The sequence below is a fragment of the Pelecanus crispus genome, chromosome 7 (assembly GCF_030463565.1).
Source record: "Pelecanus crispus isolate bPelCri1 chromosome 7, bPelCri1.pri, whole genome shotgun sequence".
Classification (NCBI taxonomy): domain Eukaryota; kingdom Metazoa; phylum Chordata; class Aves; order Pelecaniformes; family Pelecanidae; genus Pelecanus; species Pelecanus crispus.
In genome coordinates, this window is record NC_134649.1 from 23,274,920 (window position 1) to 23,301,040 (window position 26,121).

The 26,121-nt window shown below is 39.4% G+C and overlaps 1 protein-coding gene across 1 annotated transcript; it reads right to left on the bottom strand.

Annotated features, from left to right (window-relative positions):
* Positions 1-368: 368 nt before the first annotated feature.
* Positions 369-25,049, bottom strand: REC114 (REC114 meiotic recombination protein). The gene is made up of 6 exons (XM_075714552.1): positions 24,882-25,049; positions 24,310-24,399; positions 9,742-9,825; positions 5,433-5,645; positions 3,474-3,536; positions 369-530 (listed from the first exon to the last, which is right to left on the bottom strand). Exons 1-6 carry the CDS (start codon positions 25,047-25,049, stop codon positions 369-371), a joined length of 780 nt encoding a protein of 259 aa, XP_075570667.1.
* Positions 25,050-26,121: the final 1,072 nt, after the last annotated feature.

The window sequence follows — 26,121 nt, forward strand, 5'->3', positions numbered from 1 at the left end:
AAACTTTTATAATTTTCTTTTTTTGTTTGTTTGTTTAAATGATGAAATGTTACAGCATGGTGATATTCTATGCAACTAGTTATACTCTTTAGTTTGACACTGTAATTTCTCATGATTTAAAGATTGTAGAAATAGACCTAACAGGGTTCTCATGATGTGCGTAACTGTAGATGCATGAACTTGTGTTCTGTGTATTTGTTGAAGTGCAATGATGTATAAAAAGTGGATTCACCTGTTTTTAAAAATAAAACACTGACCAAAAAAAAATGCGTGAGACTTTTTCAGATATTTAATTGCACTTAAGCTTGCGTATCCTGAGTGCTGGGTATCCTGGAGCATGCATTCCAGTGGTAATACGCTGGTATTTCTCAACCTTCTGTGAGTTTTTTCAGCTCCTTCTCCACATCTTCCACAAAAGCTGGGAAATTCTGATCCATAAGACATAAGCGAATGAATGGCCCCAGCTCTTGTGCACGCCATACTGAATGCCGATACACAAGGGGGAGCTCAAACTTCTTTTTCAGCACAGACTGCAAAAGTAAAAAAACCAAAGGTGTTGCACTAATCTTAGACATAAAAGGTAATGGTACATTTTTTTTGTAACAATGCAGCTACATCAAAGTTTTCCTTCGGTATTTAATAAAGACGCACCTGCCTTGTTGTTAATGCTGTCTGAATACTTTCAGTCAGATATGATTTTGGTGTGTGAGTTTTTCTCTGATACCTAGCTTCAATTCCAGTATAGCTTTTACACAACTTTGAATTCCTTTGCAGTTGTTTAAATCAGAAATGCCAGTTTCCTGGTTAAAATGGTTTCATTGTGAATATCCATTCTGTGTAAGAGAAAAGGATCCCATACGAAGCGTATGTACTGCCACTTGAATTGTGTAAGGAGAACCAAGTATGCAGTTCTAAGCTCTTAATTTAGCAAGATTGTCTTCTAGAAGTAAATTATGGGGCTTTTTTAAGAGTTAAAACATCCTTTTCATGCCCATTTAAGCTTCTCCCCCAGCTTGGTGGTGGGCAAACTACATGCATCGTGTCACTTTACAGTGTAAAACTAGTGGCAGCAGAGTGGAAGATGTACAACATCATGCACTGAGTTTGAGGAAGCCATGACCATCTCCTAGCATCCATAGGCGATGCCACTCTCAGCCATTAGATACACAGAGAAATGCACAAGTCTAATGGACCGGTAGGTTATTGGGCAACCCCTGAGCACTTTCTGCGCTGCTGTTCCTATGACAACAGGCTGAAGCAGCTAGACTAAAACTTTATTGTGGCGGGCTGCCAGCTTTCCTGCTGGATGTAAGCCATGTTAAAGAAATAGCAACTTCACAGTTCAAAGGCCCTACTGCAGCCAGGGCTGCTGCTCGTTGTAAACTGTGTTACTCATACTATGTGTTAATGACTGAGTGTTTGCACCAAAATTTTTTCCATCATTTGGGCTGTGAATGTTCTGTAGACCTCACCACCCACTCAGCCTTTAACTTTCTTTACCCGTCTGTGCTGAAGTCATTAAAGCTGCAGCATCAGTTATGGATGCTTTTTGGATACTTTTGAAGGGGAGAGCAGAAGCAAAGAAAATCACTGAAGTGCTCCTTTCATGATGAGGTAGGTGTGATGTGCAGAGCCAATCCAAGGTGAATGGTGTTATTACAAGGGGAATGCCTAATGCTAGTTAGTCTGTATGTGGCTTTAAAAAACTTCACATGCCTAGTTTGGCCTCTTTTTTTTGATATGCTGATGTGAGAGGCACAGGCTAAACCAAGTCTTTCCATCTGGGAAAGTCAGAATTGCTGCTAAGTTCAGTCAGGCCCTAGCTTCTGCTGCTTGAACCTGAAAGAGTGCAGGACAACTGGCAGATGGGCTGGGCAGCTGGAGCATCACTGTGTGACTTGGGGGGGGGGGGGGGGAACCCAACCATTAATATTTTTGCTAATCTTATTGGTTTACATTGTAGTATTGCTCTTTTCCTGGGTCACGCCATAGTCTTGGCTGGAGAAAAATATCTTTAAACACAAATTGAAGACTGTTGAATATCTTTTTGTTTTTAAAAAAAAAAACAACAAAACAAAACACCAAAAACCCAAACAGCCCCACAACTGCAAGAAAATGCTTAAAACCAGTGCTTCTGCTAGGTTCCTGAAGTGGTGGAAATGGAGAAATTTAAGTCCAGAGTGTTCCAGACCACCAGTTGAAAGGGTGTGTTTCTGAAGTTCAAGTGGGGAACAGCCCTGAGCAAACTGTGATGGCAAGCCTGTGGGTCAGGGTGTGGGAGATCCTAGCTCAGAGCTCAGTTGTGTTAAACTGACTAAGAAGTAGAGGGGCAAGTAGAGGAAGATGCAGGAAACTACTAGAGCAAGGAGTCTTTTTGTGCCAGGGAATTTGTTACTAATTCAAGCGAGAGATGGATGAATGTGTACAGCAAATACAGGCCTCACTGGCAGAAAGCTTTGTTTGAAGCAGGTATCATGCTCCCGTCTTATACAGGGACCACAGAATAGCAGTTCTTGGAAGCGAAGTTGTTCTTTATACTGTTGGTATTAATTTACACTTCCTAGTATTGACTCTTAAAGGAGAGATTGGTCATGAAAAATACGGTGCTAAAGGCAGACTGCCGTGTTTGGTCACTCTCACTTGTTGATGCACTCGTGCTGCATTGTACAAGGACAGTAACAAAGCTGTTGGGAACAAAACAGCAGGGCATGTAATACAGCTCTCGCCACCGAGATGAGAGTACAGGGAACTCTGCTGTCTGAAAACAGAGGTGTTTAAAAGGCTTTTTTGGGTTTGAGAGGACAGATTTGTAATAGGGAGCATAGGAGTTGTCCCTTAAACCACTGATGTGAAGCAACATTGACTTGATCATCCTATCAACATGGAAAAAGGGTAAGAAAGACCCATAGAAGCGACTGCACAAAACCAGAGAGGTTGGAGAGTTTTCTCCTCAATCGTCTGATTCTGTACTGTCCCAAACTCACACAGTAAACAAGCAAGAGTTAACTTCCAGTTATTCTTAAACATGGCCTTACCCTGGACTTCTCAGTGAAGGCGTCAATTGAATTAAGGGATCTTTTGTGGTGTGTCAAGGATGCTTGATATTTTCAGACTTAAGCTATGACTGCAGAGGTGTTTCTGCAGAGCCAAAGAGCAACAAAGCCTTTTACTTGGATGTGACCTCTGGGCATTTGTTTGCTCTCAGTGTGGTGGTTTGTGGTGGCTTCTTAGGCAAATGCAGTAATTAATTACACCATGAAAATACCTGGTTTTGCAGCTTACTTCCTAGCTCCAGGTCATTACACGTGATCCTGTGTTTCTGTTGGTATAGCTGATGGCAGCCTGATGTTCAGCAAAGACGTTTACCAGATGTTTACAGCATATGAGATAGCTTGCTCGCTCTCTCTGTGCCCGAGAGATTCAGTTACAGGATCCAAGTATTAGAAATTTTTTTTTTTTTTTTTTTTTTTTACCTGTGCTAGCTGTGTTACAGATCTTCTTTCTCCAAGGCAGGAATCTGGTAGAGGCTCATCTGGCTAGAAAATCAAATGCAAATAAGGGCTTGTTACCAAGCAGACTGTGGGTATGTGCAAGAAGGGAAGTAGTTCCATTTTTAGAGATAACGGGAAGAGAATGTGCTCAGCTACCTTATGCAGAAAAAAAGGCATCTTTTTATGGAACCTGAATGCACATCTGCTCAAGTCCTTGAAAATGAAAGACATTAAATAATGGGCCCATAGTTAAACTGTCATGTCTAAACTAAGATAACTTTTAAACTACTTACTGGAAGAAACTTTAAAAAATGCTGTGTATGAATGCTCACCAGGAGCATGCTTTTTTCCTTCCCATGGGTCACATCACAGAAAAGATGGTTTAAGTTGTCAATTCTATTTTCTGAGCAAGGTTTTTAGTCTTAACTTCTGGAGAAAGAGCATTATTAATACCAATAGTATGACTGTTGGTGTTCAATAGCATTCTGCCATGAAATACTTTCTTTACCTTTCATTCTTTGCTTTAGTTTATCAGGAAATGAGCAAAGCCGAAAGTATAGATAATCTGCTTAAAGAACAAACAATAAATCTTGAGTGTCAGCTGTTGAAGGTCTCCCATATGCCTTCCTGGAGTCAAATTAGCAATATATTTTTTTCTCCGCGCTTTCTCTACCAAATATGATTCCACTGTCCAGTGGCGTAGGACATTCCTAGATTATATAATGAAAATGATATGAAGTATGATATGATAGGAAATATCATCAAAATTATGTAGCTGAAAGCTTTGACATTCCTTTTTCAGGGCTCAGTCTTGGTCCTGGTATTTTTGTCACGTACCCAGGAGCTACCCTGTCTAAGTTAGCTGCAGGGATCTTTTGTAGAGCTGGTAAATGTGATCCTCTGGATACCCAAGAAAGCATACATTTAAGAATTAGGCACCCTCAGAAATACTGTCTGACTACCTTTTCCAATTACCTTAGGTCTTTGTCTTGGAGAAGGGAAACTTTCTGTTCCTACCCTGAAATCGCTTTTAAATGTGTCAGGTTAAGCTGAAATTGATACAATTGCTATATTTACAATTATTAACACTGCAAAACAGTAGGTAAATGCAAAAAGCAGAACACACTTCATGGTTACTTAAATGGCTCTGATCATTTTTGTTACCCTGTGTAATTTATTTGAAAGACTGCCAGGTGGTTCCCAGCAGCCTTAGCTGAAAACCACACTGATGAAATTGTAGATGTGTTTTGTTGGCAACTATTCAGCTCTCATCGTCTGCCCCCTCTTCTTGTTTATTAACCTTGGCAGAAAGCATCTAAGTCTTCCACCAAACCATACCACCATCTGATTGGGAATTGGTAAGTAACGCTTGGCTGTAGCCTTCACTGCCATTTCTTTTAATGGTTAGTAACTTCCTATTGTTGCCTGAGCCCTGCATAAATTGTTTATTTCCAGGGTCCTTAGTTAAGGAAAAGTTCAAAACCCAGAGCAAAGCTTTTTCCACCTATAAATCTCATTCCATATGCTTGCTAATATTCTTCCTATGATAACATGAAATGTGTATATTAATCTCAGTTATTAGTGACCTTTTGGAGGCCAAAACAAAGGCATCTGATTGCTCTGAGGTACATTACAATAAGCTTGAGGAGCTAGAACCCCTTTTTTGCACATCGTTCTGTCAGGTTTTTTTTCAGGCACACTAAGAACACAGGGAGATGATAGCCAGCCTCAGCAGCTGACTTGCTGAATAACTCTAGCCCTGTTCACTAACTAGGTTTCCCTGCATGTAAACTGACTTTTGGGTTTCCCAAATTGTATTTCATATAAATGGTCTCATAGTTGCAAAAAACTTTCTTCAGAAGTAAATTTATCATTTACAGATCTAACACTAATGGTTGAATATTCTTCTATTTTTCTGTCTGTATGTTCTTGCATACTTACTACATGTAGTACTGATGCATTTTGTTCCGTGTCCTTCACTTGATTTTCACCATTAGCCAGCTGATTGAGACTGTGATAGAGCTTCTGGCTTTGTTCATCAGCTGCTTGAACCGGTACATACTCTGCAAGTTTCTGAACGCAACTGTAGCAGTGTTCCAGCATCTGTTCTTTTGAATCTCCACCGAACTGAACACGAAACATGCGGCATTCATTCTGCTCAAAAAACAAAGAGAAATTAAATTAACTGTGAAACCCCTCAAACTATTTTGATTTAATTAAATTCCTATTTATCGCCTTCTTCCTAACTATGACAAATTTTTGGATCACTGCACCAACTTAAATAAAAAGAAACAAGTTTTTCCTGCTGTATCTTCATTTATCCCAGCAACTGAACCAGAATACTATGATTCCCAGTTTGAAAATCAGTTTAAAAAACCCAAGAAAACAGTAAGTGAGCAGGGCTGCTTGTCAACTAATTAAAGATCTAGCCAAGTGAATAAACCTTGCCACAATGACAGTTTTTACAAGTATAGCAGGGAAATTAAGTTCTTATTGTTGCTGCAAGTAGTATTCTGTAAGGATGTGCCAACTCTGAACAGTTACTTGTGACAAAAAATGAAATGACACAAAAGTAAGTAGAAGTTAACTTTGGAATCTAAACTGAAAGTTCTGGGAACCATACGTTCCATGTAGAATTTATGTTACTTTCTGCATCAAACCCAGCCTTTCCTACCTACCTGGTGTGCCTGTGTAAGCTAAACATACAAATTCAGTTTGGCACTGCAACTGAATGCTGCTGTTCCTTGAGTAGATGCTAACACAGTTGATTAGGAGTGCAAGACAAATGCATTACTTTAAACAGTGAAATAAAACTAAAAATACAAAAAAATTGATAGAACTGACCCCCAGTATAGGTCGTCATGTTGTATCAAAACAGATACTTTAAGTACGTGAGGTCCAGCAAACTGCACTGAAAATGGAGGACTGAAGAGTCTGCAATGCATGATAAGCTTGTCCTAAGCACATTCAACTGATGTAAGGCACATACATATTGAATGCTCTTGTTTAGGGAGTGAATTAACGGGACTTTCAGTCTGATCATGAAATTTCAAATTTAAAACACATTTACAGTACTAGAAAAGAAGTTTTCCTTGCGCCGACCTAGCTTATTTGAGTCTTCATCTTTCTGAGGTTTCAACGTCAAAACCATTTTTTAATGACTAGACATGCTGCTAGACTGCTGATTATACGAATACAAGGACATCTTTCACTTTAAATATTTTTGTCTCAGAGATGAGCCAGCTCTTCATGACAGCCTGTATGTTTACATGCATGTTATTTTAAAATGCTTGTATTGCATAAAATGGTTTTTAGAGCATTGTAAGCATAAAAGCTTGTCTCAGTGCCTTTTAAAAGGAAAAAATGGCAAATTAATTAAAACTGTAGAACTGATTTTACCAGTGCCCAGTTACGTTTCCTCTAATTAACTAAGATATCAACTGGGTCAGCTTCACATAACTGAGAACTGATCTGTGGATATGCCAGACAGGTGAGTTCTCACTAAAATGACAGAAAGGTAACTTGCATCTTATATTTAATTCCTTTTGGAGACTTTTAAAGAACACTTGTTTTAGTTTACCCCTACAATCCCCAAATCAATTTTCAGTCTGAGCTATTTGTATTGCTCTCCGCTTTTTCACAAGGACTGTTAAATTCTTAAGACTGCAGTTTCTAAACAACAACAGACTTTGTAAATTAAACATTTTTCCTTTAGGGAAAGAGAGAGTGTGCTCAAACTCAGCTAAGATGATGTCAAGTTTTAGCACCGACTGAGTACAGGGCAGGGCCACCTGAACCATACAAGAGCTGAACTATTAAAGAACCTTGGATCATCAGATTTATACCTCTTAACACGCTGGGGTGTGTGTGGGGGTGGGGGCAAGCTCAATGAAGACAGTATGAAGGGAAATGACTTACTACCAGAATATTAAGAATGTTTGTCTTGCTACTATTTACAGATTGTTTCATATTAAAAAGTTTTTATACATAAAGGCACATCAAAGACTAATGTGAGATAAGTGATTACTAGAGATGGAGCTGTATAAAGGGCAGTCACAGCCATGCAGCTGTTTCCTTTAGCGGTGTAAGACCGCAGCTTCTAAATTAGACACTCGTGTGCTTCACTGAATAAGATTTCCACTAGTACACCTGAGTTTCAATAGTGACCTACAACAGGTCTCTTCTCTACGCATCTTGTTCCTTCAACTATATTAACAGTAAGCTGCTTAAAATACAGTTTAGAAACTCATTCTGCTAGCTAAGAGTCCACAGTGCCCTATTAAAATCATATTTCTTAAGAAATAAGTTGCACTATAAATGCAATATTAATGACTTACAAAAAAACAAGGAGTACAAGATAAATCAGAAGTGATAGTGTAATATTTAGTTGCCCGTGCTCCTTAGTTGCCCTGTGCACTCAGATACAGGAACCGGTTTTTGAAAACGTAGCTTGCTTTCCTCTGCTTAAATGGCTTCTGTTTGACTCTTTCCTTACTTAGGTCTAGCAGGGTTGAGACATAACCCCTTACACAGTGTAGCTGGCTTCCTGCATTTTTTAAAAATATTTCTGAAGATGAGCACGGAAGCTATATACACTGACAGCATTTAAGGAATCACTTCAGCTACAATTTAGGATATAGAGAAACTGTACGATAGGACCACTGCAGTGCCACTACATCCAGTTTAAGTCATGTGAATTTATAGTAAGTAAACATTTAGATGCACCACGGTCATTTAGGCTATGTTAATATTCCTCCTTTTCTGAACTGTTCCTCAGAGTTTTGTTCAAGCCTTAAAGTGACTGTGATGTTGATTTTGTGTTTCTTGTGAGACACAGCAGAATCCCTTAACACTCTGTTAGGGAACTGGTTCTATCAACTGTAAAGGAGACTGATGATCTACTGATTGATCAGAATCAATTACTGCAACAGCTCAATAGTCTTCTTCAATGATACTCCACATTTTGTAAGAATCTGACAAAAATCAGAGAGCAAAGAAAGGTGTTTTGGTTTCAGGCAAGCATAACCAATGAATTTATAGAACAGTTTAAGATACTTATTTATGCAGTTCCTAGTGCCACCATTAGACTAGGCTTATTCTGAAACAAGGTAAGTTCTTACATTTAAACAATGTTTATTATGCCTCTTATCTGCTTTTATATTGCAATTAGCAAGGCATTCTCCCCTCTGCAAAACTATATTGTTTGGTTTGTAATATCCTATGAAGAAATATTTATGCATCTTTCATAAAGGAAATCAGATAGAAGATTGAAATACAACTAAAGAGGAATTTTTACAGTTTTCAGCTATTCTGGATATTGCTATTATCTGCAATTACAATAATCCAGTCTGTACCGGAGTTCCTGTCAAGGGAGAATGCCAGAACATCTCAGAATACTTGAGATGGTTTTTATGCCTTAATAGTTCTGTGAATGGGACAAAGAGTTAAAACTGCTCTCTAGCAGCTACTGAACAAGGGGCTCATCATCTTTTTCCAGAAGTCCTGTTTCTAACTTAGAGATGAATTCTCTTGTCAAGTAGAGATAGTTAAACTGGAGGCAGCTATTTCTGCTGAAACAACAAAGCCTAGAAACTATCAAGGGAGAAGGGAGAGCTCTTCTCATTTTGAAACAGGCTTTGTTTCTGAAAAACCTGGTGAGTGCTCAGTGTACATGAATAAGAGACTTCTGAGTTCATCTAAAAACTAAGATGTATACCTAAGTTAGTAACAAGCAAGTGCTATTTAGTTATTTAAAGGCTACCAACTGCTTTTCATGACATCTGAGGGGAAGACCAGAAACCTAGCTCCTTTTCATTGCCTTGAATACCAAATGCCTGAATCGCCAGCCTGCCACTATTGTGCCAGGTGTCAGGGGCCACAGAATGGCTAAATAATTGTTCGTTTAGATACTTTGTTTGCCAAAGTTAAGTATGACTCACAGGTAGCATGCTTCTGAATCGCTTCATCTTTTTAATTGTTAGTCATGGCAGATAGATTCTAAAATAAATACCTGTCTAGCTGTTTTAGTAGCTAACTCTCAGAAAGCAGTCTAAAAGGTCAGAATATTAGCAGTTACAAAAGACATTAAGATGATTCAATCCATTCTTCTTTAATATATAGAGTAAAAAAAAAATCTTCTATATAGACAATTTACAGTATCTCAGAACTTGTGGTTTAATTTATCCCATGTTAAGAAATCTTATACAGAACTGTGTTAGCTATTAAAAATATTAAAAGCAACTTGACTTACCTTTGACTGTGCACGAAGCAGCAGGCAGTCTGCTCTTCTTACTATATTTAGCCACTTGTGGGAATCAATTAATGAAAAGCCTTCCTGCAATAAAGCAGAACACAAACTACTTGCACAGCAAACATGCAACACTCAGAAGTACACACTTAAGTTATGTGATGTAATTTAATCCCTAATGAAGATTAGTCATCTGCATACATGCAACTTTTGTACTTGTCAAACAATTGCCAATATGTAATTTTTACCACACTAGGAATTAAATATGAATCTGTAGCTCCAGTAACACCACTATGTCAAGGCACATTCTAATTTCCACATATATTTTATGTTTATATTTGTGCATGTTGTGAAAGTCCCCGTGAAATGCATAATAAACCAGCTGCAACAGAGAGCTTTAAATTCCTTTGCATCCCATAAAGTTGCTGGAGAGGGCAGCAGAGGGCAGGCAAACCTGAAGAATGGGACAGCAGTTGGCTTATCTAAGGCCCAGAGAGGCATTTTTTCCAGATGGAATTCAGGTAAACAAGAAGCAGCTTTGATAACTTGATAAAGATGTTTTTATACTCCAGTTGCGTTAACTGTCAGTCTCTTCAAACAAGACAGGCTGCTCAGCATTCTGTAAAAATACCCCAGGAAGCTGAAAACGTCATATAAAAATTGCAAGGCAATGGACTGTGTCTCCCAAGGTACTCCACAGACTGCCACATAAGTCATTAGTTACCAAAGTTTAGGGGGGAAAAAAACCCCAAACAAATTTAAGGGCAGGGAGGAAATTACCTACCTGTTCTATCTGAACTCATGGTGCTTTCAATGACCATGGCTTTTCACATAGGCTGCTTTTCATAGGTGTCCTAAGGGTCAAGAACCACAAGTCACGTCCATCCTGGACCACCAGCAGTGTGTTTTTGCCAGAGGTACTATCCATCTTACGCAGGTCCAGGCTGGGAAACCACCTGCCATTCTATTTTGGTACAAGAAGTCACCTCGGTAAGACACTGCTCTTTTAATGTGCTGGCAGTGGCTTTAGAGTCTCATGCAGCAATTGCATGTAGATTTTTAACTGAACTTTTACAAGAGAAACGTCTAGCAAGCATCAAAGAGTTGAACAAAAGGCAAACTGGATCAGAGACACACAGCTGGTCAGACACCTGCTATGATACACTCCAGAATGTAAGACGGCATGCAAGTATCATTCCCAAAAGATCAGAGGTCAGAGGGATAAAAGAATTTTCCTCTGCACTGTAAAAACAGGTGCTGACAGCAGGTAAGATGGACCAGTCACTTGCAGCATGTCAGTTTGCGCTGAGTGCTCTCAAAATGTCTCAAAGTAGGACTTGCTAAGGTGTGAAAGGCCTCAAGGTCAAAACAGGAAGACCTCGCTTTGTGACCGATGGGAAATACGAAGCTGTCCTCTACTCTTACAGGAATTAGTAAAGGAATCTGGATCCAAAGTGGGACAAACTGCAAATGATAGACCTTGCAACAGAAAAGAGCATCTTTCTTGGTAAGTCAGTGTTCTCCAGCCATACTACATGATGCAATTAGACTGCTGAAGCAGTGGAGCAGGAGGCCATGTCCAGCACGCTGAGGGCACCCTCCTTCCACATACAGACAAAATCCCCTCTGATGTCGAATAGTAGAAAGTCTCTGAAGAAGGCTGGTTTGTTATGTAGTCTGAATTTATGCCTGACACAGTAAAGGAAGCCTGTGAAATACCCTCACTCCTCTGCACACCTGGCATTTTAGCACACCTGGCTTCGGGAGGTGCAGTTTTAACCTCTTGTGATAGACCTGCCCAATGAGAGCTTGGTATACGGACACTAAACTTGGGGCAGGATGGGAGGGGAGAAGATACGGAGCAGAATGCCTGAGGAATGAAGTGGGATTAGTAGGCGCAGAAAAGAGCACAGCACTGGTAGAACACTTCTAGAATAATCAGTAGCACGTCATATGTCATATTTTCAATTGCACCACAGAATATATTACTTTGAAATTTGGCTAACGACATTCATGGCTGTGCAGAGTTTAGCCCCAATATTGTTTAATGCTGAAAATGGACAGGCATCAGCAAGTTAAGCCAGCGACTGTGCACAGCAGAAAGTTATATCAAAAGTAAAGAATTTCAGTCATACCAACATCATGGAAATAGCAGCATCTGAAACAGTAAAAAATCGGCATTCATTGTGCATATGCATTGCAAAAAGGTCTTAGTACATGGCTGTACAAAATACAAACATGAAGATTTGTTCTGTGTACATGAGAAGTACTTTAGAGGAGATGTGGAGTGACATCCATCTACAATGCTTATTAACTTGTGCTGTGCTCATGCTGCCATAGTTGCTAGAAGGGATCTACAGAAGCAAGTAAGGAAAACAATTCAAGTTAGAGGAGTAAGGTACAGCTGACTGCATTGATGAAGGGAAGCATCTGGTGGCAGAAAACAGAGTGCAGAAGAGTTTGAATGGGGCAGGAGATAGGCTCTCAAGTCAGAATAGAGAGAAAATGGGATATGTAGAACTAGAATATATAAAGCAGAAAAAATATTTTAAACTGTCCCTTCCAGAAAGGGTATATTCTTGATGTTTATGCAAATAATCTGAAAGTAAAACTCTCACTGTTCGGAATACAGTAGACCAAGTGCACTTATATTTATTTTTGTGGAATAAACACAAACTAACATAAGGTGAATTCCCTATCAGCACAAGGACTTAATTCCCTCATTTAAAGCCATTAATGCTGAACATCTTTTAACTTACTTATATTGAGGGGAACATCCATACCTTCTCAAAACACACTGGCCAGTTCAGAACTGCTCACTGGATAAGCAGCCAGGCTGAGTCCTGGACAACCAACCAGCCTAGGAAATTGTGCTGGAGTATGACGGCTGCTCATGCTTACATGCTTAGTGCTTCCTGCCATAGGGCATTTCTCCATTGGCACTTGGTCTTCCTCCGATTCTACTACCAAGCCCCAAAACACTGTTAGTGAAGCAATTCTAATATCCTACTCTTTCACTAGGCCATTTTAACTTGCAGCCACTCGTGCTTACTCTGTTCATTTAAAATAGTTACTGGTTTTGATACGCACCAACTGTGTTTATTTAAATATAGCTGTTTCCATATCAACTCTATTTTTATAGTGGTTTTCCTTTCACTGTAAGAGGTAGGTACAACAAACGTTGTCTCCTTAAAATAATAACTGTTTTCAACAAAATCATAAAAGGCAGCCAATATTTAACTTTCCTACCAACTATTTTATTGGTGTTTCTCAGGTTGTCATCCTTTTATATGTCCTGTTTCTGAGGTGAAGAATGCTGGGGAAAAACAGCATTTGGAATTTTTACTTATATATTCCTAATTATTCAACTCCAAACCAAAAAAATTAATTAACTGAAATCTAATTTACTTAAGTTTAATTAACTGAAGAACAAAGCAGAAAGTCTTTCCTTTCCTCTTGCACCACTGGTTGATTGTATGTTGCCAAGCAGAAACAAATCACTAAGAATAGTTAAACCAAACAGGAAAATATACTGCAGTACTTGTGCAATACAACAGAGCCGATTTGGCACAAGCAAGCTACCTGAAAAAGGAGAGGGAATGTTTTAGACAAACTCAGGTCTGCAGAACTACTCAGACTGAACTCTGTCGTTAAATTGTTTACATTAGTGTCGTGGTTTAGCCCCAGCCAGCAACTAAGCACCATGCAGCTGCTCACTCACTCCCCCTACCCCGATGGGATGGGGGAGAGAATTGGAGGAGTAAGAGTGAGAAACACTCCTGGGTTGAGATAAGAACAGTTTAATAATTGAAATAAGGTAAAATAGTAATGATAATAATAACAATATAATAATAATAATATACAAAGCAAGTGATGCACAATGCAATTGCTCACCACCTGCCGACCAATACCCAGCCAGTTCCCAAGCAGCGATCGCTGCTCCCCAGCCAACCCCCCCGCAGTTTATATACTGAGCATGACGTCATATGGTATGGAATAGCCCTTTGGTCAGTTTGGATCAACTATTCTGGCTGTGCCCCCTCCCAGTTTCTTGTGTACCTGGCAGAGCATGGGAAGATGAAAAGTCCTTGACTAGCATAAGCAGTACTTAGCAACAACTAAAACATCAGTGTGTTATCAACATTCTTCTCCTACTAAATCCAAAACACAGCACTATGCCTGCTACTAGGAAGAAAATTAACTCTATCCCAGCCGAAACCAGGACAATTAGTAATTGTCATTACAGTCAGGATCCTCTCGATTTTCCTCAGTTCTAAGCAACAAATAACCCCGATTTTGTACCATGTTAAGAAGGTCTATTCTGTTCCTCATGACTTTTCCATGCTACCTCAGTCAGCATAGACCGTATTTGAGGCTGTCTGAATGAAGACAAACTAAGATTCTTCTGAACAATTCTCTCTTGTCAACAATGAAATGGTTATGAATCTGCATATGAAGTTAGGTAAATGAATTCAGAACAACAAGAAGGAACACCACAATAGATCTGTCCCTTATTCCATCACTCAAAGTCAAGAGGATCTCTGCCAATGTCCAGGAGCTAGCATGGGGTAGGTCCTGGAAACTGCATGGCAATATTTTGAGATTATAGTCCATTTGTGCCTTTCTAGGATAACAAATTGACTCTAAATCTGTTTTGGGCATATGCACTGACAAAGAAAAAAGTAGTAGTCCCTCCAGACTACTGCCACCACACTGAGAGAAATACAGAGAACAAAGCAGCTGTGGTTGCTGTTCCCCTTGAGCAGGCACAACCCATACCTGCTTTACCTTCAGAGTTGGGCATTGCTGAGCAGTATTGGGCATGAGCAAAGACAGATGGCTGTATAAGATTTATCAGGAATACAGACAAACAGGCAACCTAGAACTGGGCAGGAACATAAGACCTCAAATGTTTACAAATTGAAGATATAAATGGCAGTGCTTTTCTAAGTTGGATCATTAACCTTCAATCATGCATATAGTCCTTATGTCATTCTCCAGGATCATACGTGCAAGAACACTGTATTGAAGGAAAACAGTTTCATATATCTCTGACAAAAACTTAAGTCTCTGGGAGGGAGGACCCTGAGAAGAATTAAGCTGAAGCAGAAAACAAAGCAAATATTTTGGAAGCAGGCAAGATGCAACCACACCTTACAGGAGGCAGAGAAGCCAATCATGCCGGTCCAGCCTTACAGCAATCTAGTCTGTCATTAATTGCAGAATACTTATGTTCTGATTTTACATTTCAGCATTCAAAAAGCTGCTGGATAATGACACTTATGATCTATGTTGGAAGGTATTGCATATTATTTATGAATATTTTTATTATTGTATCATCTAGAAACCCCATGGTGCTAAGCAACGTATGAACACAGGAACAGATTATCTGTTTTATGTTAGACTGCAAGGCCTTTAGGCAACTCAACCTTAACTAAAAATTAATAGATATTTAAGAAGTGTTATTTGTGTAACAGTTCAGCTATGCTACCTTATGTCATTTAGTTTGGATTTACTGTTTCAAGAGACAGATGTTTTCAAATGAAACTGAAAACAATAGCTTAGGAAGGAAAACTTTCTTTTTGCCACAAACAGTATATACTCTGCCCTTAAATTACAACCTATATTAAAAAAGACAAACAAACCCCAGAATGCCACACACAAAGACACACATTCTCCAGTTCTAGCTGCCACTTATAATAGGCTCATGAAATGCAAATTAAACAGTTTGTTCTCAGAGTTCACAGTTCAGAATGAATGTATGCATTGTATAATGTAACGGATTAATGAGTCAGCTGGGTATCCCACAGACTGGGAATGTGCATTTGCAAGAAATGACAAGTTCAACAAGAGATCAAAGGAATTTTATTGTATTAATTAATATCCCAGAGCACAGGTGCTAGAGTGGTCCTGTCTGGTAACTGAAGCAAGATGGCAGAACCTCAGACAGTATCCCGCTTGCACCATTCTGACTCAGGCTGGGCAGCACCACAGTACACAACTCCCCAGAAAACAAAGCAATCTTCTACTTGCAAAGGCCATGCTCAGTTTCCAGGGAGGCACCTGTGACAGTTCCTTAATCCAATCATTTCCCATGGTAAGCTACCAAGACACAATTGAGGAGCAAAACTAGCATGGTACGCCTCATGATGCCTTTGCAGGGCAACAAGAAGAGATTTGGAAAAGCACTTTTCTGGGGAAGGGTAAGATGCTCTGCTGCTTTGAGCACCCCACCTGCAAACTTGTGCAACACTGCACGAAACCAGTAGGGATGGCTTCAACAACCTGCCATTTTCCCCAGACAGAGAGATACTGCCCAGTTACTGTGTCATCCTATCCAGAACCTCGCTCCAGGGGTCTGCTCACCATTCTGAGGATGTAAGGTACAGTGAGAAATCTTTTCAGAAATAATATTCACTATCTAGGTTTTAAGTGTGATTTGTTAAGTTACAAATACCAACATTTTTTGACCTCTAATATTCTAGGTATGATTAATACTTAACATTTATGCTGAAGAACATCTTGTTTATTCTTAGAAGTGACTAACTTGGAAACAAAGGAATGATAGTATTATTTCCAGGTATCTACACGAGGTGGTCAATACATCTAGTAAAGGCCTGCAAGAACAGAGATATTATAGTTGAGAAGACTGTTACTAACCATTATCTCAAGAGACAGTAAAAATAAGGACATGAGAGTAGACAGTCCGTAAAAGCTTGTAAATTATCTTCAAGTATTATACTGAAGTATTATACCAAAGTAGAGGCAAAATTGAGATGCTTTCAGAATGCTAAGCAAAATGAGAAAACATGTTGTTCACAAGTGTTTGCTTGAAACTTGACATATAGATTATAAATCAAATGCTTGCATATATCTGAAAAATACTGATTTTTAATTTGTTGCCTTCCCAAAAGAGAATGTGAGTTGCCATTTTACACTTTTTAAATTATAAAACTGCTTATTCTATAAAAAATTGAAAAGTTTTCCTTTCATTAATGACTGGAGAATAAAAATGTAATTCCAGCTTAAAGTTAGAAGTTGTGAAAACTGTGAACATAATTCCTATCAAATCTTCATTATTACCTTGTAACACACCTATAGAAGTAGAAATTTTCCTTACCTGTATCTTTCTTCAAGATCTAAATAAGGCCAAATACATTAGTGTTTATTCCTGCAGTAGGAGCTGTCTTGAAAACTGAGTCAAGAGTAGGAGTGTCAGCATGACAAAAAAAATAAACCCCAAACATGACAACTTGTAGAGTGGGGGAAGCAGAAAGTTCTCCCTGCAAAAATTTCCAAGCTATGTGTCAGTATCCAAATGTGTTGTGTATAGCATCATTGCGGAGATAAGAGCACAGCAGAAACCGCGTGCTGTATGTAACTTAGATCTTAGTGTAAGCATTAGCCATCTCAAACAGAAGACTATAGAGTAGGAAGTGGAAAGAGGTAAAAGGCCAAAAAAACCCCAAACCACCCCCAAACCCAAGGCAGACAGACAGCAAGCTAACTGGAATAAGGAAAAAAAGGATGTTAAGGTCTGCCTTATCTTTTTGCATGCATTTTTTTTTTAACCTCCAATCTGTTAGAAGCCAGATTTTAAATCTTGCTATTAAGCTTGTTTGGTTGTGGAAAAGAACACATCAGGGTTGAACTCATTAAACAGAGTGCTCTGTCTCTACATAGGCAGGAAAGCTAAATGAAGTAGCAAATGCAGGACACGCACAGCCACCCTTGAGATAGCCATACCCAGGGGACTCAGCAACTGATGAATGTCTTTTGCCAAACTGTAAGTGTTGGGTGCAGGAGAATGTGCTGCCAGGTGTCAGCTTTCTAGAAAGAGCTCCCAGATGGGTACAAACTACAGCCTCTTGAAGGAGTGAATAGCAAAGATAAGCCTCCATCCCAGGGCAAACCTTGACATTTCATAGTGAGAGCCTGATTTTTTTTTTCTTTTTCCAAAACTGCACTTTAGAACAGTGACACTTCACCAGGGACCTAGAAGAGGTGAACTAGATGCTCATGGGTTTAGCTGGCTAAAGCTCTTCAGGGCATCCCATTAATAAGTCAAGTTAAGCAATTTCTTCTTTAATGCCTGATATGAAATATATACTTCCCTAGATCAATACCATACATTAAACTCTATAACTTTAGGGTAAATACATTTCATTAATAGACATTACTACTCTTTAAAAACTATTCTAATAGTTGGGTTTAGAAGAATTGAGGCAAGAGAAAAGTAAAGATCAGAATCCCTTAAAACTCTTTACTGCTGCCAATCAGGAATACATAACCATTATGCAACAGGAATGTATCATTATATCAAACATAAATGGGGAAGCTAATGCAGAAAGATATTCAGCTTCTCCAAAACAATCATATCAACACCACATATTGAAATAAACAAACTAAAATTGAAATTTTTGAACTATGATTGTGGTACTGAGTAAGTCAATAAAACTAAGATTCCTTCTACTCTTTCAAATAGCAATCATAGGACCTTTAATAAAAAAATCCCTTTCCTCTAGCTTTGCAATGTACTACCACTAAGCAGTATTAGCAACCTGCTCACTTCCCTAGGTTTCCATCAAATGTCCTCATTTATTGTACAGGGACCTTTACCTACCCATGGCACTGTTGTGAATATCATCTCAAAAATTCGGTGTGTAAGTTTCAGGTACTGCAAAGAGAGCATCAAGAACACCAGAATGTCTGCTGAATGCTTGCCTAATTAATGAGGTTAGGATGTACTGTATCCTAAGCACTGTTAGCTTATTAGAAGTCATGAGGGGACCAGGAGGGCACTAAGAACATTTAGTCTACACTTCAAAAGATCGGGTCACAAATCAATTACTCTGGATTAATTTTATCCTATTAAATAAGTCCTCTTCACAATTTCAATTTGTTTAATTTGTAGGATATTAAGGATTCTAGCACTGGAATTAATTGCATTGAATAAAATGCCAAAACATAATTTTCATTATTTGCTGATTCAAAGGAGGGAAAGGAAGTAAGAGTTGTGGTAAACAGAACATGATGTATCTTGAGAGTATGGCCAGAAACTGACAGAGATGCTGTTGAGATATTCCTGTTAAAATTACATTATCTACCGTATGCAAGAATGAGATTTTTCTACTGTAAAATATACAGTCTGTTAGGCAACACTGCAACAAAAACAGGTCCTAAAAATGTTATGTAATTTAATTCCAAAGGAAGAACTTAGTTTTTTTAAAAAAACCCAACAAAAACAACAAACCAAAACACCCTTTGATTTGCATTACACATTAAAGACTTTTATGTTCCACACTCTGAAGCTCCATTTACCCTCCTCTTCATTTGATTTGGCTGATCACAAGATGTAGATTGTATTTGAAAAGGAAAGCAGTTGTTTCCTTGTTAAGATAGTTTCAAGTATGTCTCTGGCAGCATCATTAAATGTTTAAAGTGATCTTGAACTCATACCCATTACCCAAATGTTTACCCATTGAAATAAAAAATTTGTTTTCTTTGAGCAACTGATGGAAACACTGAACATGTCCACAAATCATTTGTTATAGTAGCATGGAAGTGCTTTAATGACTGGTTCTGGAGCATTCTCAGATACTGTAATCATTGTTCCAAACCTACGGCACCTCACCACATACAGGGTATGCAGCACAAGGTATTAACTAATGCGCCTAGTTTAGAAGTGCTGAGACTCAGTGCATACATTGTAGCATTCTGTTTGGCAAGAAAACAGTATTTCAACTGCCATTAGTGAAAAGACTGCTAGAAGGGAATTCATTAAATACTCCACTATTTTATGGCTCATGAAAATAATTCTGTAGTCTACCGTATGTATTTAAAAAAATCCATTGTTAGGATATATGAATATTTTATTACTATTTTATAAATGTTCTTCTTACAAATGGATCACAGAAGAGTCATAGTCTCATTTGGCTCTAAATAGCTAGAATTCTTTAAGAAAAAGAAAAGGTTTCTTAACACTCCTGCTTTAAGAAAATTAAAAGGACTAAGAAAACATATAAATACATCCATTATAGATAAAATATTTTTATATCAAGTCAGGAACACTGAATATTCTTCCTAGAATGGGTCATGTTAATACAGCTATCAATGAAATAAGGATTTCCATTTCTGCACAACCTCAGTTTTGTGCAAATGGAGTTGTAGTGAAAGTTGTATGTAGATGAAAGGTAGACACCAAAGAGGATTCACTAAGTAAATAATTTACACAAAAGCTATCTCCTTTTGTTTTCGCACTGACAGGAGAATATGTTACAGAAAATAGTTTATGTATTTTACTATTTCATAAATAATCACTTGACATGAAAAAAGTTTGATGAAAGAATCACTAAGCAAAAGAACAAAATTATGCTTTTATCCAAAAAAAGGCATTTGTAGGGCCCATGCTCACTAAGAGATCAAACGTTGGGAGCTATCACTAGCACGTTGGCCAACTGAGATTAGTTTAGCAGAAAACTATGAAACTGATTAGCACCGAGCTCAGGCAAGCATTAGTTCAGTTAACATCACTGTTCACTGCAGAAGAATGAACAAAGAAAAGTTCTATGTGAAATACAAAACAGCCAAAGTTGGGAAGTTCACACTTTTCAGTATGTGACACTGATTTTGTTCTGGACTTCTTAAAAAGCATCCACCCACAGTATTATCAGCATAAGGCAGAGCTGGCTGGCAGCTAAAAAGGTTCATTTTGGCTTTTGTAAAATGTACACACCACTGAAGAACAGATGCACTTTGACTTTTATCTTCCTAAAGAAAATACAAGGTATAAACCAAGATAGTTTGCATCTATTAAGGCACTGATTTTACTACATCCTATCCCAATTTTAAACTGAAGAGATAAGAATATATCATACCACTGTATTACCCATTTTTAAAGCATCAGATTAATAAATTTTCTTTGTTACAGATGCTGGATGAAAACTTTCTTTTTTTTTAAACTATTACTTAGGATGATCATGTTGGGGTGGGGCAAGGAGGGTTCCTGCTCTATCGTTACTGCTGCAGTCGAAAAAAAAAGTTAGGAACATTCACCACTGAACGAATTCTTGGATTTAGTTAGTGGTTCAGTTCATTCTTGGATTACTGCTAGAGGGGAAAAAAATCCCTTTATTACTCATCCACAGAAGTTTTACAAAAATACAATATAGTTATTCAGGTTTAGAAGGAAATGATGTGCCTATGACACAGATCTTATGCCTCACTGTGTTCCTATGCAGAGGTACAAGGTACAAAGCTATGGTAATTGTCATCTAGTTCCCTCAAAATCAGGAGCCTGTAGTACATCAAAAGGCCTGAAAAGTAGGGATTAGAAGACAGATCAAAAGACTAGACATCAACAACTTAAATGATGCAGTTACTACATAGCAAGGGGGAATTTCAATGCAAGTGAGTGAGGCAGCACATACGTGTTGGAGAACACCTTGGCAATAAAAAGGAAATACTCAGTAGCCCAGGCCAGCAAGTAGAAACTAACATACACAGCAAAAACATGAGTTGAATCATTCCAACAATTGCAGCATTCTATCAAACTTGATACATTCCCTCTGGAGCAGAAACTTTCACATTATCCTCTGTGACAAAATGTCCATTATAATGGACCCCCAGTGAGAGGCTTTGGTCTGTGACAGATTCAAAAGAACTATAGGTTCTTAGTCATGCAAAGCTTGTTTAAATATTGTGACAGGTTTCTGACAACTCCTGAGAGCTGGAGACTAGAGGGAGATAGAACTAGCGAGATTAACCATTTCTACAGTCTGGTTATTCCTACTGCAATAACACAGACTGCACAGTATTGCAACTTTTTTGTTATATGGCATCTCAAGGAGTTTGCAAAATTTCACCAGTGGCCTGTGCAGTTCTGGCTAGCTTTGAGTCTGCTGCATTCTAAGCTGCTCCTGCTGTCCAGATACTGTTGTCAACAGGCCTTAGGAGACTTCTGTCCAAAAACCATGGTGTAAACTGTCCTTGGACAATGCTACTGAGTTTCTAGTGTCCCTGCCTGCTAATTGAGGAAAACCATTCAGAGATCCAGTAATGGTCATATTTACTTTGATATGAATGCTGTTATCAGCTACTGGCCAACACTGCCTGTGCTCTTTTTCAGCACAATCCCTGTGCATCACCTTTCTGTTTGATGATGCTGGCTGCTTTACTAAAGAGATTCCACAGACTGTTCTTCAAAGCCTGAAAAGATATCTGTTGATTGGGATTGTCCCAGGAAGAAGAATTTTATCACTGCATATCAGTCTTGCATAGTGTTGGGAAAAACAGATGCATTTCTGGGAGGGTACGTGCTTAAGGAACAAGCCTAAGCAGTAAACCTAAGCCAGACGTGCTGGACCAAATCCCTTGTAAACAAGAAACCTAACATAGTTCTGAAAATGTCCGCTCATGTTCATAACTAGCAGATTGGGTATTTGCTAGGTTTTTCAGCGAGTCAAGAATGTTTAAGAGTCAAGAATGTTTAATGGAGCAGACTGCAACTGCTCCAATCACCAAGAAATATAAATAGGCACAGGGCGTGTTGTACCAGTGCACTTCACCCTAGTTTAGTTCTGTATGCACAGAACACACCTGCAGCATGATCTCAATTACATGTGCTTGAAGAAATACACACAAAGGAATTGACAGTCAGGTTTTAAAATGCATATGACACCAGTTTTGTATACCTTTTCTCTAACACTTAGTAAAATGTTGTTGGTGTTGGCCTTAAGGTTGGTACAGAAGCATTGCCAAAATAAATAGTTTTTAAAAAAAACAAAACACACTTTTTTTTTCTTTTAAACTCTCAGTATTAGATATCGGTCGCATTTACCAAGCATGTCTGTTCCACCTTTATTCTGTACTATTCTTGGGCTGTGATCGTTACTGGAGTATCTTACTGTCTCTTAGAAGCAGAAACAGACCTGATAGATCTCAGAAATTCCTCATCTGGCATTTCAAGCAAGGCAGCTGCCTGAAAGCTTCACTAGCCACTGAACCCAAGAGCTGCAAGGAAGTGCTTTTCTCAGCCAAGTCTTTAAAAAGCTTTTCTTATATTTCCTGCATTCATCCCTTACGACAGCACACTTTTATCTGCCCATTGTTACTTGCCAAATTCAGTCTTTGCCAGATGCAGTCTCTGAAGGGCTATAGCTTTTGTCTATGCCTTTTTTGCTCTTCAGTTAGTTGTTAAAACTTACTTTCAGTTAGCCTTTATATGGTTATTTCAAGGACATTCTACACAGTAATGTAAGTCTACTAGTTACTAAACAGTTACAGCCATCTGATTGGGATACTGAAAACAGGACCAGCCCCAGCAAGGTGCATTCTGCATTGATTCATTCCAAGCAGAATTTGGCAAGAGGTAGCAGCAAGTCTCATTTCAGTTGCGTTTCTTTTAACTACCTGGACTTTCAATTACTCCATCCCTTTTTCAACTGCTGAAATACTTTCCGTCTTCCATTTTTACCTTGTCCAAGAACATTCAACTTCTCCTCACTAAATATGTGAGCCAAATACCATGTCTTGCATGAGGGGTATCCAGGCTGACAGCTCACAGCTCTCTTTTAGCTCCTTCATTATCTATTCAATACTCTTAACACACTCACAGGCCAAAAAAATTCAAGGGTATCCTTGGTTCTTCCCCTATACTGACAAGATATTTCTGTAAGTTTAAGACCTTTTAAGAGGCACAGCAAAAACTAATTTATAAGCTGCTACATATTTAAAGCTACAACATACTCTCTTATATATTCTGTATTAAAAAAAAAAAGCCTTTGTTATCTTAATACTGCAGCATCTTCCACTGGCTTGTAATAGCTTTGTAATATATTTATCAGCCAATTCCTACTTGTTATCATCACTGAGTATCAGCGATATGCACTGAATACACTCAATTCCACTTTCCAGCACAGGCCTTCTCTGTCATGAGCGTCAAACCAAGTCCTTCTAGATGGAGTGTTTCTATTAACCTCTTCAGTGTCATTGTGAAATCTTTACAGTTTAGTAGCTGGTCATGCTTAAGTACAGGCTACAGGAAAATCAGTTGACACAACTCTGAAGTTATTTTGTCTCCATGAATATAACATGTATGTTAGGTCACATTACCCAACATAGAAAAAAACCCCATACCCTTTGACGAACCAAATTATGAAAACGAAAACACTAACAGGTCATTGGCAAGAAACTAGCTAGATTATACAGCAAATCTTATAGGGACTAACAGTTATAGTATTATCTATTTCTTAACAGTGTATTTTCTCTGTTTTCTTAGGCAGAATTGTGAAAAAACCAAATGCATACACTTCAACACCAGCAGGGCTTAGTATTATGTCTTAATCTAGATTTTTAGAGCCACAGAAGAAACACTGTTTCTCAGTATGAAACAATGCATTTAGTGTTATGCTGATAAACATAGAGAGAAAGCAGCACATGAGAATTACTACGAGCAAAATAAAATTGGCAGTTTCCTTTCAGTGGGAGAGTACATGAAGCTGAGAAGGGAAACAAAGTTAATAATGATGCTAACATGAGTGGAGAAATGTTCTTTATAGATGAGAAACTTACCAGTACCGTTCGCCCTTGGGAAATAAAGAAATGGCCAGATACAACAATGGTAAGGATAAGATAGCCTGATTCTTCATTTGATTCAAAAACCTGTAAAAAAAGAAGATAGACAAAATAAAAGTCTAGCCCTGTAAGCACAGAATCTACATTTTCCATTTCTAGTGCAAAATAAAGAGGTTTCAAAGGTCAGTGCTATAAGTCAGGTGTCTAATTTACCTCTCAGTAATGCAACTTGCCCTCCACTCCCACAGACAGGAGGCACATTTAAGAATTTTTTACTAATTATAACTCCATATATAGATTTAACCACTCTAAACAACCATCTGGACTCTTCTAACTTGATCTATAGTTTTCAATACCACGGGTCACTGCTGAAGGAAGGAATAAAAAAAAAGTGGACCACTAATGAAGCAAAATCTCTCCTGATTCCTGCATTAGCTCTGGACTTGCAAAAAGATACCTGCAAAGGCCTCATTTATTACTGCCTGCTACACAGCGGCCTCCTAGACCCCAGTGTAGCCAGATACAGCAAAACCAAGCAGCCAGCCTCCCCGCCCCGCCCCGCCTGTCACCTTCCAAGAGGAGGTGCTTTGCCCTTCATCGTCGCCGTCCGTCGGGGGTAGGAAGCGGCCGTAGCGCTTCAAGGGCCACGTTGTGGCGTTGCCGAGGAGGCAGGTGTCGCTGCCCGGCGCCGAGGCCTGCCCCGGCTCGGAGCTGCGACCCCCGCCTGCCACCGCCATCCCTGCACTGAGGGGACCGCAGCGCACAACAGGGAGAAACATCGCGCTGGCGGCTGGCAACCAGGAGTTGAGCGGGAAGCAGCAGCCAATAGGAGGGAAGAGAAAGCGCGTTGGGGGAATTGTTCACCAATCAGCGGGCGGCAGAGAAACGAGAGCCAATGAGGTAGCGCTCTCGGGCTCGCCCTGGTCTTGGTCTAGCGGTCGGTAGCACGAGCCCCGGGGCCGTTGCTCCCCTTTCCTCAGCGGTGCTCGGTGCTGTGCTGTCGCTGTCGCCGTCTCCGTCTCCTTTCGAGGGTGCCACTTCTCCAAGGGGAGCGCGGCTACTGCCTCCCCCTTCTCCCAACAGCCTTCGGGTGTACCGATGTGGCGGGATCGCCCGGCGGTGCCGAGCGAAAAAGCAGCGCGCACCGCGGGGCACATGCGATCGCCATTTTGTGGGGGCTGAGGCAGCGCGGTCGGGGCTGCGCGGCGGGGAAGAGGCGGCGGTGTAGCTGCCCGTGGTCAGTTACTGCGCTCAGTAAAATGCATGTGGAAGCTGGCCACGATGTCAGTGTGCATCCTTTCTCAGGTGAAATCCATCCAAGTCCCTGTAGAAATGTCCTAAATTGCCTTTTCAGGTGTTGATGCAAGGTGCTGCGCTCACTTCACAGACCTTCAGCAGCACTTTTGTGGTACCTGAAGTGGGAGCTGTGTTAAATGTCGAAAAGCAGCTCTCTTTTCAGTGTGCGTTGCCTGTTGTTAGCCAGCCCAAGTTTGTACAGCTGGATTAGTAAATCTAAATTACACTTCTTTCCCTTTCCATTCTGCTTCCTCTCTGCTATTAGGTTGCTCCTAGAATTATGTAATACTATACTTTCTCTAGAAAAAGAGTGATGGTGAAATGACTCATAATAAGACTGCACTTAGGTATTCCATTTATAGTACATATCTTGGCCCATTAACAATAAAAACGTGCATTAGCCAGTCAAGGTTATTAAGGGGGCATGAAAGAGCCAGTTACCATTCAGGAAGATGAGCATGAGAGTCTACTGACCTGAACTGGCTTCAGGATGCCAGTCACCACTAGCCGCTG